The sequence below is a fragment of the Macaca thibetana genome, chromosome 3, assembly GCF_024542745.1.
Source record: "Macaca thibetana thibetana isolate TM-01 chromosome 3, ASM2454274v1, whole genome shotgun sequence".
Taxonomy (NCBI): Eukaryota; Metazoa; Chordata; class Mammalia; order Primates; family Cercopithecidae; genus Macaca; species Macaca thibetana.
The window spans coordinates 8110824-8125508 of NC_065580.1; the positions used below are offsets into that span (position 1 = coordinate 8110824).

The window sequence follows — 14685 nt, forward strand, 5'->3', positions numbered from 1 at the left end:
TTCCCCGTGGGCCAGCGGGAGGCTCAGAGCCCAGCGGCCCAGCCCCGCTCTCCTCCTGCCACCAGCAGTTGATTGTGTTGTGTGTGGTGGGAGGGGTGTCAAGGAGCATCCCATTAGACTGAGGAATCCCACGCACGCAAAGAGAGGAAGGAGGCCTCATTCATTCCACTAAGCTTCGCATGCACCTGCCTGCCGCACAGGACCCTGGGGACCCCAAGGTAAGGCCCACCCTGCTGGCTGGATGCTGAAGGTGTAGGGGTGAGGGCTCAGCCAGGTGTGTATGACAGGGGCAGAGCCACCTAGAGAGAGCTACTCTGAGGGGAGGATGGAGGGAGTGAGTGGGAGGGCCGTGTCCCTGAGGACCCCATAGAGGAGGGGGTGCTGAGCTGGGACCAGGCTTCACTCCTGGTGAGCAGCCCCCACTCACTTGGTGCGGGTCTGCTTCCCGGCACAGCTCCCTCTCTCTGCTCCCTCCCTCTGCCCTCTCCTTCCTCCCAGTCTGCCTTGGTTCCTGCCTCTGTCTTAGGAAATTCTTGGATTTCAGAGCTGGAAGGGCTCTAGGAATGCTCTGACTTAAGCCTCTCCTTTGACTTCTGAGGCCACTGAGGGACAGGGAGGTACAGTGACTTGCCCAAGGTCGCACCATTATTTTGGTGTCCTAGTTTTTCTTTGTTTTTTTTTTTTTTTTTTTTTTTTTTTTTGCTTCCATCTATTGCATTTGTCTCTTTCGGGTGTGTTTGCAAAAGTGACACAGAAAGACAAAGTCACAGAGAAACAGCCCCCTTGATAGCAGCAGAGAGTGTCGGGGTTACAGAAACATCCCAACACAAACAGGGAGGTGCACAGCTGCCCTGGCCTGGGAGCAGCATGGGGGCAGCCAGGAGGAGGAGGAGGAAGGTGGCCTTCGGGTCCCCTCTGCTGACCCTCACCAGAGGCGGAGGTTGAGGTACAGTCTCCCCTCCTGCCGTCTCTGGGCCTGGGCCTGACCCCAAGGACTAGCCAGAGGTCCCCTGGGGCTGGGGCTTAGCCCGGGCCGGTAGGCTGGATGGCGGAAAGTGGGGCCTGGTTTAGGGATGGCCAGAACACAGAAACCAAGGCTTTGTGGTCCTTAGAGCGTCAAGTGGTCTCACTTTCTCCCTCTTTCTCTCTCTCTTTTCCTCTCCCTCTCCTCTCACGTTTTCTCTTTCTCTCTCTCTCTGTCTCTCTCACACACACACACACACACACACTCACACACACACACACACACTCAGGCCGCCCCAGTGAGGGTGATCGTATTCCCCTAAGGAAAGCTTTATTGCTGGGAGTGTAGGGAAAAGGGAGTAGAGGAAAGAGCTCTCTCCCAAGCAATCCGTTTTCCCTCCAGTCTCGCTTCCTTTGTTCCTCCCTTCCCTTCCTCCCTCTCCCCTCGCCAGCTTCTCTTCTCTCCTTCCAGCCCCTTCTTCCATGTTCCCCGCTCTCTCGCTCCTCTTGCCGCGCCCCCCGAGCGGAGTCCTGGTGGTGGGACCTTCACGGAGGGCAGGAAGGCGGGACTGCAGCTGGGGCCCGGCCTCGGTGGCCATCTTCCCGCAGGGAAGGGGTTAAGTCTCTTCCCCGCATCCCTCCTCCCTCCGCCGCCTCCCCGGCCGCCGCGGAGTCCTGCAGCTGGGCCCCGGGCTGACCTTCACCGGGAGGGAGGCCGCGGCGCGCATGCCCAGGTTGGGGACCGGCGCGGGCGGAGGGAGGGGCGGCGCGGGCCGGGCCGGCCCGGGCCCCCCATCTCCCCGGCCGCCGCCCGCTCGCTCGGGCGCGGTGGGGGCGAGGCGGCCGAGCCCGTCCCGCAGGCCGCGGCGCATCTCTCCCTGCGCGGGGAGCGGCGCTTTGCCATTTGGTGCTGGTAGTGCTTCAGCGAGGGAAGGAGCGATGGGGGGACGGCAGGGGGGACTGCGGCTCCGGGCGCCAGGCGGCCGCCCTCGCCCCCGACAGGCGCACGGCCTGCCCCAAGTGCGGCGGGAGCCCTATTGCGCTGGGAAGAATCCAGGCTCTTCCCGGGCCGCCTCCCCACCCGCAGGAGCCATCGGCGGCGTGGCACGGCCGAGCCCCCTTCTGGGGTTGAGCCATTGGGGATCCTGGCCTTTGTGAGGAGGGAGCCCTGGTCCGGGCCCCCACACTGGCGCCGCCCCAGTTTTCTGGTCTGAAGGCTCCTCATGTCGCCCACCTAAAAGCAGTATGCAAATGTGTCTGGGCCTGCCTTTGGAATGGGGCCCACGACGGGATCTGGAGGTGCTCAAGGTGTGCCTGTGTGTGCAGAGCCGTGTGGCTTCCTCGACCTTCTGGCGCTTGCATTGGTGTGTGTGCCTGGTGTGTGTGTGTCAGGAGGGTATGTGTGCACGGTGTATCTATTGTCTTTGTACATTTAAGGATGTCTTCCAGAGGGGTGGCTCAGGAGGGGGCTTATGTATGGACTTGGGTGAAGCCCACCAGCTCCTCCACAGGGGCCTAACCATAGCCCCTGCTCTAACCACCTCCTGCAACCTCTTCCACCACCAAGACCAAGCCCCGGATCTCCCAGGCCCTGCCTCAAATTTCCCAGCTGCCCAAACTGGAGTGCGCAGCATCTCCTCAGCTGTCTTCTTTTTCCAAGAGGTCTCTCCAACAGTTGAGAACACTGAGCTTTAACAAAGCCTAGAGGTGTCTATCCCCAACCCCCAGAACCTCCGAGGCCTGTGGTTTCCCACGCCCCTGCTGGACGCACCCGTGGTGGGTGGGAGTACCCATGAAACTCACACCATCAGGTAAATGGCAGAGTACCAGCTCCATCCATTGGCTCACTGAGCTTTGCAAGCATCAGGTATCGGGGTATTGTTGAGTTCCTGTGCCCAGGCATGGAGGAAGAGTGGGAGTTAAAGATCAGTCCCTGACCTCATAGGGACCTAGCCTCTTTGGGAAAAAGCAAAGCTAATGTCCATGAAGCACTGTGCACATCAGGCCAGTCCAATGCCAATTCATGGTGCTGGGTAGATGGCAATGAGCATTTGGAGAAGAGAAAAATCTTTGCATACAAGTAGGACCAGGGAAGGCTTCCTGGAGGAAGTGGGGCCTGGGCTGGGCTTTAAAGGATAGATGTGATTTGGACAAGCAGAGGGAAGGCAGAGGGCAGACAAAGGACATTCCAGGTAAAAGAATCATGGGCAGGGGCTAAGAAATGGGAGTGAGCAGGGATTTTGGAGGTTAGCAGGCAGACTGGACAAGTCACTTCCCCAGGTTCCCAGCAGCTACCTGCATGACCTGTGGGCAGACAGAGGCAGGCCACCCACCCATCCCCACCCTGTCAGGGCCCAGGCTCTGTGTGTGGGTGTGGAGGGGGGGTCTAGGCTAAAGCCCTGGGAGAGATTTGGCAGCAAGGGTATCTCTAGGTCCCCTTTCAAGCTAGGGGTGGTAGAGGAGCATCCTGGACCAGATGCCCTCCCTGACATTTCAGATTGACAGTGGACACCCAAATGAACAGTGACAGCCAAGAGCACAATCAGGGCCAGCAGAAATCAGGCTGCAGGCAGAAAAGACCCCTAGGCAAAGGCATTCTGAAGGGTTTAGGGTCAGGACACTTCAGTCTTCAGGACCCAACTTCAAATAAGTGTTTCAACAAACTCCCCTAGGCACTAGGCTATGGCCCTGCCTTCACCTGGATTCTCACAGTGAGGCCCCAGCAGGCCCCCAAACTTGACCCAAGGGGCCTTGTTCCAAAGCCCACGGGCTCCTCCCCCAGGAGGAGGAAAAAGGGGCGTGGCCTTTGGGGACCTGGGTAGGCCCAGGGCTCCCAGCCTGGGTATGTCAGGATTTGCCCCTCCTCCTTCCGGTCCCTCCTCCACTCCAGGGACTGCCAACTCCTTCCACACGCCCCTTCTGGGGCTCCCTTGCCACCCCACCCCACACCGCAGCCTCAAGATCCCTCTCTTTGGGGTCTTGAGGCCGGCCCAGCTGCCCCAACTCCTCTGGGTCCCCTAACCCCACTCCACCCCCACCCCAAGAAAACCAAGCTCGGCTTGCCTCGTTCTCTCCACGCACCCACCCAAGCACCCCCTTGGCGCTGCGCCATTCCCCACATTCATTCTCTTCCTGTTCTCATGAACACAATCCCTGTCCCTCTTTCTGAAATACTTCCCCTATTGCCCTCACTTTCTCACAGAACGGCAAACAAAGACTCACATACCCAGAAATAGCCTTGCACAGAGCTGAAAGGCACAGGCCACGTCCTGCCACACACGCAGGCGCGCGCACGGAGGCTGTCGTGGAGGGAGGCACACAGACAGGGCGTCTGTCTGCACGCACATAAGCTGACACACCACAAAAGGGCGCGGACACACACGGCGTGTGAGACAAGGGCACACACAGCTGTGGACGCAGGGCCACGCCGCTGCCCGGGCACACCCACCGCCGCCGGCCCCGGGCAGGCGCGAGGCCTCGCGGGCCGGGCTCCCCCGGTTCCTGCCAGCGAATGTTTCCCTGCTCGGCCTGCCAGGTCTCTGGGGAAAGGGCCTCAGAAATGCAGCAGGAGCCCGCTGGGGGAAAAGTTGGAACTGACTGTTCCCTGCCTGGCGCGGCCGGCGAATTCCCTGACGGAGAAACTATTTGTGGCGAGAGCCGGTGGCCGGCGACCCCCCGCCGCCTCCCCTGGCGTCCCCTCCTCGCGCCGCCTCCCGCGGGCCTCGGCGGCTTCGGGCTGCAGCACTGCTGCCCAGCGCCCGCGGCCGGGCTGGTCGGCGCGCCTCGCCGCTTATCTGCGCTGTTTGGACAGCGGGCTTGGAAAGGCAGGCGGCCCCGTCCCCGCCGAGTCAACAGGCAGACCCCGGGCCGCCGGACTATTTCTGTCTTATCAGTGCAGGAATGCGGCAGCCGCGGCCGCGGCGGCGGCGGCGGGCGGGCGGCGGCGGCGTGGGCCGTGGGCCGTCAGGGCAGCCCTGAAGGGGCCCCCTCCCCACTCCGCTCGAGTAGAAGTGTGAGAGAGCCCAGCAGGACTCAGAGGGGAGAGTTGGAGGAAAAAAAAAGGCAGAAAAGGGAAAGAAAGAGGAAGAGAGAGAGAGAGTGAGAGGAGCCGCTGAGCCCACCCCGATGGCCGCGGACGAAGTTGCCGGAGGGGCGCGCAAAGCCACGAAAAGCAAACTTTTTGAGTTTCTGGTCCATGGGGTGGTGAGTGGGGGAAAGTTAGAGGGGGAGGGCGAGCGAGCTGGCTCGGGCTGAATGGAGGGCTGATCGGGAGGGGCCGGGAGGGCACTCCCGCTCTCCCACCCCTCTAGTGGGGGGCGCCATGGCCCACGGCCCGGCTCCGGGACTGTGCTGGCGCCCTGGCACCCGAACACGTCGCCAGGCGGCCGGCCGGGTCTGGTGCGAGGCGGGGAAGGGAGGCGTTTGCATGGCTCTTGTCAGGGGCGGGGGTGGGACTTGGGGACTCTCCCCCCCAAGTGGGGAGTCCTCGCTGTAGCCGACAGGTTGACTTTCGTTCTTTTCCTTGTGGGCCCAGGTGTTGCCCCTGCCCTGGGGGTGGGGGTGGGGGATGGGGACATGGCAGAGGCTGGGCTGGGCTGTCTGTTCATCCGTTGGGACAGTGTCACTGCTTGTGTCTCCGGAGCAAGGAGCAGGTGACCCTGGAGGCACTGTAGTGGGAAGCTCGCAGGCTGAGCCACCTCTGCATCTCAGCGGGAGGGCTCTGGAGCTTCTGCCTCAGGGTGGGGGAGAGGCCCGCTCTAGGGACTTAGCCCAAGTTAGGGGTTCTGAGGGTCCCCTTGGCGGACTCAGCCACCAGAAGCTGATGTCCTTAACTCCTCGAAGGTGTGAAGGAAGGGCTGGAGTTGGGGATGTGAGGCCTAGAGACCGAAGGGACAGGGGAGCACTGTCCTGCCACAGGCAGGCTGCAAAGGCACGTGGGAGCCCGGGAGGCTGGAGCTGAGTCAGTAGGGCCTGGCTGGGAGGGGTGTGGAGAGGTGTGGAATGGGAGAGGCAGGGGCTGCGACTCTTGAGATGGGTGAGGGGGTGGAGGCCCTGTGTAGAAGAAGCTGTCAGGTTTACTATGGCCAAATTTGGTTGTGACCCCAAGGAAGGCACCTTCTCAGTAAGACCAGAGTCCCTAGGATTTTGGCCTTTCATGGGGGTGGGGCTGGAGGTGGGCACAGCTCTCTGGGGGCTCTGGAAGCCTCCCTCTCAGGGCCTCTTCAGCAGAGGAGCCAGTATCCCTGGCCTTGATAACTGGGGAGAGCAGCTGACAGGAAGAGGGGGCCTCCCTGGAGTGGCCCATCCTCCAACCCCAGGGACCCCTGGGGGTAACTTCCCAAAGTGTCCATGTCAGCTAGCTGAGTTACCAATCCTAACCTGGCTGCTGGTGGGAGCCCCTTTAAAAAGGCCCATCTAGTGGGGAGAGGCTGCACACGTGGACTTTTTTTTATCTGGCCAACTTAGAGCTTCAGTTATTGAGTGACTGTGAGCCCCAGTGCCCCATCTAGCTGGTGGCCAGGCCTGGGTTCCATTCTGGGCCGCTACCCTGGAGGCGTGAGTGACAGGGTCAGGTGGGGTGAGGGAAGCAGACACATGGACAGGCAGGTTTCACTGCAGGAGAGATAGGCAGAGACAGCTGCTGACCGAGGGTGGGAGGACATTAGGGTTAGACACAGAGCCTGGAGGGCCAGGAGGAGGTAGCAGTTGGAAGGAAAACAGCAAGCCCAAGGGGCCCCTCCTCATGCCTGGGGATGAGGTGGGTGATGTGTCCATGTTAACAGGGCCAGGGTCTGCATCCCCTGCCCTCTGATCGTCTTCCTGCTCTCGTGGTCCCAGTCCCCATCCCACCCCACTCATTCTGTTTCACAGCCCCTGAAACTCTCTCTGGCCCTCCCCATCTCCCTTCTGGAGTCTGGACAAGTGGGGTTTGGAACACTTCGCTCGATGCATTTGCATCTCATTTACACCCCATCTGACCACCCAGGGGTAGTGGCAAGGGAGGAGGAGCCGCCTCCTCTCAGTCTCCACAGCCCCCTGAACCCTGACTGCTGACCTTGCTGGGGTGGGGATGGGAAGAGGAGGAGGTGGCTGCTGACCTGGGCAGACAGGAGGGGAAATGTGAGTGGAAGTGTCACTGCCCTGACCCACCTCAGGCCCCCTGGGCAGCCCACCTCCAACGCAGCTCCCCTCCTCCCAATCAGATAATCCTGGCAGGGTCTGGGGTGCCCCCAAAGGCTGCCCTTGCCTGCCCTGCCTCCAGCCCTCACCCTGGGAGCAAATTATGAGGGCAGCTTAGACCCTGGGTCAGCGAAGACCCTGGGTGTGGGGACTTGGAGTCAGTCGAGGGGAGTGGGGTTTGGGACCGAAGGGTCAAAGCAGGGAGCAGAGTGGCTGAGATGAGGAGCTAGTGAGTGCCAGGCAGAACCGCCCAAGAAGTGAAGCCTGAGAAGGAGGAGCAGGAGGAGGAGCAGAAGTCGGAGCAGGGAGCCAGGTACCTGACTTCAACCAAGCTGCAGAGAGCAAAGCCCTGGGCCCCCAGGAGGCAGCCCTTCAGGGGCTGGCCGGGCCTGGATGAGCTGTGTGACCTTGGCGAGGTCGTTTTTCTCCTTGAGCCACAGTGGCCCCATCCGTCAAGTGGGGATGAAAGGACCTGCTCAGACTGTCTTGTAGAGGAGCATGTGGATGTGAACATCTTTGAAAGGTTGAAAGAAGCCATTAATATTCATTTTTGCGGTACCTTCCGCAGCCCCGAGGCTCGCAATGCCCTGTGCGGTGCCTGGCTTCAGTTAGCTTCCTACAGCCAGACGCCAAGCCCCTCCGCCAGAGCCGCGCGTATTCCGGCGCCCCTGCCCCTCCTACCCATCGTTCCCACCCATCGCTCAGCGCTCAGGGTCACCAGCCGAGGGTCTGGTGGGGGAGGGGAGACGCCGGCTCACCGCGCCTGGAGCTGGGGGCCCTGGTCTGACCCACGGGCTCCCGTTTCTGCTTCACCCCCGCCCACCCACAGCGCCCCGGGATGCCGTCTGGAGCCCGGATGCCCCACCAGGGGGCGCCCATGGGCCCCCCGGGCTCCCCCTACATGGGCAGCCCCGCCGTGCGACCCGGCCTGGCCCCCGCGGGCATGGAGCCCGCCCGTAAGCGAGCAGCGCCCCCGCCCGGGCAGAGCCAGGCACAGAGCCAGGGCCAGCCGGTGCCCACCGCCCCCGCGCGGAGCCGCAGGTGAGTGGGAGGCCCGGCGCGGAGGGGGCGTGCAGGGGCGGGCCCTGGGGACCCGCAGGGACCAGGTGAGAGAGTAGCGGGGATTGGAAGAGGTGAGGAAGAATGATTAGCAGGGAGCGAGGCTTCCCGGATCGGATGCCCTCTGGGGAGGTGGGCTTAGGGGGCACCGGCCTGATTCTTTTGTGTGCCCAAGGTAGAGACAGGCTGTGGCCGTCGGCAGCCGGTACCGCTTCCCTGCACGCTCCCCTCACCCTTCTCCTTGTCACCTGCTCAGTCCCTCTCTCCACCCATCAGGTTCTGGGTGATGCTTCAGTCTTTGGGTTGGGGGCGGGGCTTCCAGTGGGACTGAGGGCAGAGCTGTAGGACTGTGTTGCCCAAAGTGTAGTTCTCCGCTGAGCCTTCCTGCCAGACCCCGGACTGTTTCAAAGCCACTCCAGATTTTCTCAATGGGACTCTCTGGCCCTGGGGGTGGAGCTTGGGGATTTGCCCTGTGGTAGGTGGTCTCTGCCCAGTTCCGCTCTTAATTCTTAGGCACTCTGGACCAGGTCTGCTCCCAAGCCACCAGGGCCAGCCCATTGCCTTATTTTCCTCCAGCAGCTGGTGGCACCCTCAAAGCCCCTGCTGGCTCCTGGCAACAGCAGTGCCCCTCTGGATTTCAGTATTTAGCCAAATACACATGCTTTTTTTGCACAACAGATGGATTTCTATAAAAGGTGTAATATCAATTTTACCTCATTATTAAGTATTTTTTACACATCAGGGAAAATTCACCACTTATAGGAATCCCATGATGAATTATTTTGTAAAGTGCATCGTCATTTTGTACAGCAAACGGTAATTCCCTGATTTATCTTGTATAAATGGAGAGTTACACAAAGATAATCTGTCTAAAACAAACCAGACCTTTAATGAAATCTGCTTGTTAGCCTTAGATTTCTGCATAGGGAGGGGGTAGTGGTTGAGAACACCACACGGGGGCAGTATGGAGCTATTCTCTAGGCTGCGTTTTCATCTCTTGACCCGCCAAGGTTTTTCTGGGGGTTTTTGGGTTAGTCAGCAGCAGCTAGTGGGTCAGAAAGAGCTCACATCCAGCTGCTACTACCCTGGGCCTAGTCAATTTGGCCTCAGCCTGAAGTCACACCCATGCACATTCTGGGCGCCTATGGCTGCAGCATGTCCCTCACCTTGTTGCCAGGTAGTCCCAGGGCATGAGTACCCCTGCTCATCAGCATTCTCTTGCAAGCCCAGGGTGCCTGGAAGGGATGCAAGTCCCGCCAGCTTCACACCATCACCTCCCGCTCCATGGATAGGAAGGAAGTCGTCTATCTCCCTCCCTCTGAGCTTAGAATCCTTTGGACAGGGCACCCCCTGCTTTCCAGAAAAGGTCCTCAGACCTGGCTTCCCTCTCCTTTGTCCTCCCTCATCCCCACCTTTCCTCAAACACTTCTGCAGCTCCCATCTTTTGGCAGCACCACCCCCACTCGCCAGTCCCTCCTAAGTCTAAATTTCTCTGTCCCTAAGGATGTGGCAGGTTAGAAGGGGGCTCCCAGGCCAGAGAATGGACGGGTCACCCCTGTGTCCTTAGAGAGGACAGAGCACCAGTTCCACACACCACCGTCATAGCCCTTGGGCGGGCAGACAAGCGGGCTGTGGGAACCCCAGCCAGGCGGGCGGAGATGTCGGGATAATTTAGCAGGTGGCCTCGTTACTCCCAGATCTGTCGCCATGGTAACCTGGTTTTTTCTTTAAAAAATGTACAGTGCCAAGAGGAGGAAGATGGCTGACAAAATCCTCCCTCAAAGGGTGAGTGTCTTTCACAGCAGCCCCCAGCCCACCCCCTACCCTTTGCTGCTCTGCCCTCCCCTCCCCCCTCAAAAGCAGAGCTTCAGTGTCACAGTCACTTTCACTTTTTGTTTAAAAAAACTCATTAATAAGTGAGGCTCCCTAGACCAGAGGGAGGGGGTGAGGTGGAGGGAAGCAGCAGAGCCACTGGGGCCAGAACACAGGGGCCTGTCAGGGGGCTGGATCCAAGTGGTACTAAGACAGAGTTGTGGGACAAGAAGGGGGCAAGAGCTAGGGGATCAAAAGCTGCCAGGCAAAATGAAGGGGATAGAAGGTGGTCAGAGATCCTGAGCATCCTAAAAGGACCCAGGTCCAGCTGGATATGGGGGACAGCACAGTTGGGACAGGTGTGGGGGCTGAGCAATGTGCCAGCAAAGAAGAAAGCACTGCTGTCCAACTGTCCCAGGGATTGAGCCCCTACTAGGCACTTTGCAGGGGCCCAGGGGAAGCCCAGTGGGCATATGACATAGAAAATGACAGGATGAGGAGACTAAAGGCTAGTGCTTTGCTGGGTTCCACAGTTGCTACCTCCTCCCCGTGATGATACACAAGGCTCTTCCTAAAGGGAGAAGCAATTGTTATCCCTACACAGCAAGGCCCCTACTGCTGGATAATGGCATCCTGGGGAGAGGTCCTGTTCCCACTGTCAAAGCTCCATGCCCAGAAGTAGGATGGCTCCCCCGACATCTTTTGCACCCTAGGATTGCACAACATGCATGCATTCCATGGTACAACCCTGGACTCGAGCCTCTGACTCCTGCCCTGCTCCTCCTCCTCCAGATTCGGGAGCTGGTCCCCGAGTCCCAGGCTTACATGGACCTCTTGGCATTTGAGAGGAAACTGGATCAAACCATCATGCGGAAGCGGGTGGACATCCAGGAGGCTCTGAAGAGGCCCATGAAGGTGCCTTAGTTCGGGGGTAGGAAGGGGACTCTTGAGTCACGTGACCAGGATGGGGAAGCAAGGTAGTCAGGGTGGAAGCACACAGCATTTGGCCGGTTCTACACTCTATTTCTACAGCAAAAGCGGAAGCTGCGTCTCTATATCTCCAACACTTTTAACCCTGCGAAGCCTGACGCTGAGGACTCCGATGGCAGCATTGCCTCCTGGGAGCTACGGGTGGAGGGGAAGCTCCTGGATGATGTACGTCCCGGCCCAGGTCTCTCCAGGTGTCCTGGGGTGGGCACGGGCTGCACTGAGAACAGAACAAAGTGTCTGCACTAAGGGCTAGGGAGTCAGCCCAGGCTGGGGAGGTGGGGGCAGGCCTAGAGACATTCCGGGTGCAGAGGATTTCATCTAAGCCCACTGCCCTGTCTGCTGCCAACTTGGCCTCCTTCTGCTTCTCCCACCCTGTCCCTGTTCTGCCCCCATGGTCCCTGTTCCTCTCCCACAGCCCAGCAAACAGAAGCGGAAGTTCTCTTCTTTCTTCAAGAGTTTGGTCATCGAGCTAGACAAAGATCTTTATGGTCCTGACAACCACCTTGTTGAGGTAAGACCAAGAGCCCCTCCGCCCTTGAATTGCCACGTTCCCACAGGCCAGAATCCCTGAAGAACGAGCACAGATTTGGGTCAGGGACCGCCCTAGAGTCCTGGGCCCCACCACTCCAGATGGGCCTTTGGGAGACACAGCTCTTCTCTCCTGGACAGTGGCATCGGACACCCACGACCCAGGAGACGGACGGCTTCCAGGTGAAACGGCCTGGGGATCTGAGTGTGCGCTGCACGCTGCTCCTCATGCTGGACTACCAGGTCTGCACCTGCCACGCTGCCCCATACACGCCACACAAGGCTCTCAGGGCAGGCCTAGGTCCCAAAGTGGTGCATCTCGAGAGACCTCCTTCCCCTCCCAACCCTATCCTTCCCCAGGGGCATGTTTCCTCAATCAACACATCCCCATAGTCCTGAATGGCCTGGCCCTGGGCTCCTTCCTTTCTCTCCCTTTGTTCTAACTTTCACGGTCCCCTTTTTTCAGCCTCCCCAGTTCAAACTGGATCCCCGCCTAGCCCGGCTGCTGGGGTTGCACACACAGAGCCGCTCAGCCATCGTCCAGGCCCTGTGGCAGTATGTGAAGACCAACAGGCTGCAGGACTCCCATGACAAGGAATACATCAATGGGGACAAGTATTTCCAGCAGGTAACCTCTCTCCTGAACCCTGGGATCTGGGGAGCAGGCAGAGTTCTCCAGCAGGGGAAGTACCTCTACCAAGGTAACTACCACCCCTCCCTTCTAGATTCCTGAGTAGCAGAAGCAATACACAGTCATGGTCTTGGAGCCAAGAGACCGACCAGGATTCTAGTTCAGGCCCTACTGTGGATTAGCTCTGTGCTGCAGTCAATCCATGTTAGCCCCCCCCAAGTTAGGAAGACCTGGAAACCCTACAAAGCCAACCGCTTTCTGGAATGTAATATTCTTGGCACTTGGAGTTAGGATCCCCAGGTTCTAGTCCTGAGTCTGGACTCTGGGTAAGTGACTCAGCGATTCTGAACCTTGTTTCCTTATCTTTGAAGTGGAGTGAAAATACCTGTCCTATCTACTCTCCTGGGCAGTTAGGAAAATCAAATTGCTGCAAAGGGATTCAGCAAAATTCCACCAAAACAGAGAATATTCTTATTAATGCATTTAAAAATAAATACAGCAGATAAACCTGAGGAGTTAAAACAGCAGTTGATATTTATTGGGCACTTACCATGTGCCAGGCACTGCTCCAAGCACCTTATGTGTATTAGTTCACTGCCTTCCCACGGCAGCCCTAGGAGATGGGTATTCTTTCCATCCCCACTCTAGAGATGAGCCCTGAGGTGTTAACTTGCTCCAGGCTGCATAGTAAGCGGCAGAGGCAGGAGTGATACATACACAGGCTGACTCAGGGCCCGCACTCTCAACCCCTGCCCCACAATGACCCACCCCCTACCTTGGTCAGCCGTATGGGTGGCTCCACCGCCAGACCAGCCCACCCCAATCCCATCCCCATGCGCACTAAGGAATCAGACTTCCTCTCAGCTTCTTGCAGCCTTTCTAGAACAAAAGGATCTACAACTGCGTGATGATCTCTTCAAGAAGAGTGATCTCTCTCTCCCCAATTGTCCTGCTTCAGATTTTTGATTGTCCCCGGCTGAAGTTTTCTGAGATTCCCCAGCGCCTCACAGCCCTGCTATTGCCCCCTGACCCAATTGTCATCAACCATGTCATCAGGTGAGGTGGCCCCAGCTTGCTTCTCAGACCAGGGAATGATCTCGTTCCTGCCTTCCCTGCCCCTCCCTCTCCTCCCACTCCCATCTCTTCTCCCTCCCTGTTGGATCTGCCCCAGCCCCTGCGCCCTGGGGCCTGTATGGGGGCATCGTGGACACCAAGGGCTGGACTTCCCTGGCAGCGTGGACCCTTCAGACCAGAAGAAGACGGCGTGCTATGACATTGACGTGGAAGTAGAGGAGCCATTAAAGGGACAGATGAGCAGCTTCCTCCTGTCCACGGCCAACCAGCAGGAGATCAGTGCTCTGGACAGTAAGGTGGGGCCCAAGCCCAGAGCCGGAGTGGGATATTAACCCAGAGATGATAGAGGAGACTTTTCTGAGACCAGGGTGTGGCTGCAGATGAGCAGTCTGGGTTAAATTAAAAAATTAAAAAAAAAAAAAAAAAAAAAAGAGAGACCAGACTGTGGGCCAATGGGGCACAAATGGCCCTTCCATGCTGCTTGGAGTTGAACCTCATTCCAAGTTTAGTTCTGCCCATCCCCTCTGCCCCTGGGACTTCAGAGGAATCAGGGGCTCTGAGGGGTTGTCCTTCACAGGTCTCCCCTTCCCTCCCACTTCCTTTTCCCTCCTCTCCCACATCACCACAGCCAGGTGGAAAGCATCTATCTTTCTACCTGCAGATCCATGAGACGATTGAGTCCATAAACCAGCTCAAGATCCAGAGGGACTTCATGCTAAGCTTCTCCAGAGACCCCAAAGGCTATGTCCAAGACCTGCTCCGCTCCCAGAGCCGGGACCTCAAGGTGAAGAGGGAGACTCAGGGAGTACTGGAGTGGAAGACAAGCACATCGGGAAAGACAGTAAACGTTGTACTCCAGGGGCAGGTGAGGGGATTCGGGGCTCAGGGCTCACCCCACGCTCCCTCCCAGGTGATGACAGATGTAGCCGGCAACCCCGAAGAGGAGCGCCGGGCTGAGTTCTACCACCAGCCCTGGTCCCAGGAGGCTGTCAGTCGCTACTTCTACTGCAAGGTATGGAGGGACCCTTGCCCTAAGGCTTCCCCCTCCTCAACTCCAAGAGAAACCTCCCTGTTCAGCTTGTGGGCAGCCCTCACAGCTCCCTACAGTAAAGCTTCACCATACCGCCTCACCATGCAATGGCCCTCCCTGCTCCCAGATGCTCTTCCATGGCAGGCGGTGTCAGTAGGGGGGGGTTGTCCTGATCACTCACCAGGAACACTGACACCTGCTCCTGTTCTCACTTCCTCTAAAGATCCAGCAGCGCAGGCAGGAGCTGGAGCAGTCGCTGGTTGTGCGCAACACCTAGGAGCCCAGAAATAAGCAGCACGAGGGAACTTCCGGCCGTGCCCTGGGCCCCAGTGCTTTGCCCTGGGCTCCAGCATCACTCCTCTGCCACCTTGGGGTGCGGGGCTAGATTAAAAGTCATTCATCTGACAGCAGCCGCGTG

General features: G+C 58.8%; 2 protein-coding genes across 6 annotated transcripts in view; both read left to right on the top strand.

Annotated features, from left to right (window-relative positions):
* SMARCD3 (SWI/SNF related, matrix associated, actin dependent regulator of chromatin, subfamily d, member 3) overlaps positions 1 to 14674 on the top strand; it is a 38185-nt gene extending 23511 nt beyond the window's left edge. The window contains exons 1-13 of one of the 5 annotated variants that reach the window (XM_050785882.1): positions 4678 to 5166; positions 7973 to 8184; positions 9945 to 9987; positions 10807 to 10929; positions 11047 to 11169; positions 11420 to 11515; positions 11674 to 11775; positions 11999 to 12160; positions 13122 to 13219; positions 13335 to 13533; positions 13899 to 14021; positions 14148 to 14249; positions 14491 to 14674. In XM_050785882.1, the coding sequence (XP_050641839.1) occupies positions 5089 to 5166; positions 7973 to 8184; positions 9945 to 9987; positions 10807 to 10929; positions 11047 to 11169; positions 11420 to 11515; positions 11674 to 11775; positions 11999 to 12160; positions 13122 to 13219; positions 13335 to 13533; positions 13899 to 14021; positions 14148 to 14249; positions 14491 to 14544 (1515 nt within the window). In that variant the 5' untranslated portion in view covers positions 4678 to 5088 and the 3' untranslated portion in view covers positions 14545 to 14674. Of the gene's footprint in view, positions 1 to 4677; positions 5167 to 7972; positions 8185 to 9944; positions 9988 to 10806; positions 10930 to 11046; positions 11170 to 11419; positions 11516 to 11673; positions 11776 to 11998; positions 12161 to 13121; positions 13220 to 13334; positions 13534 to 13898; positions 14022 to 14147; positions 14250 to 14490 lie in introns of those variants that run through there. The other 4 variants (XM_050785884.1, XM_050785883.1, XM_050785885.1 and 1 more) reach the window with 4 other exon arrangements.
* The window catches only part of ABCF2 (ATP binding cassette subfamily F member 2), a 196276-nt gene that overhangs the window by 155808 nt on the left and 25783 nt on the right, over positions 1 to 14685 (top strand). The window lies entirely within an intron of this gene.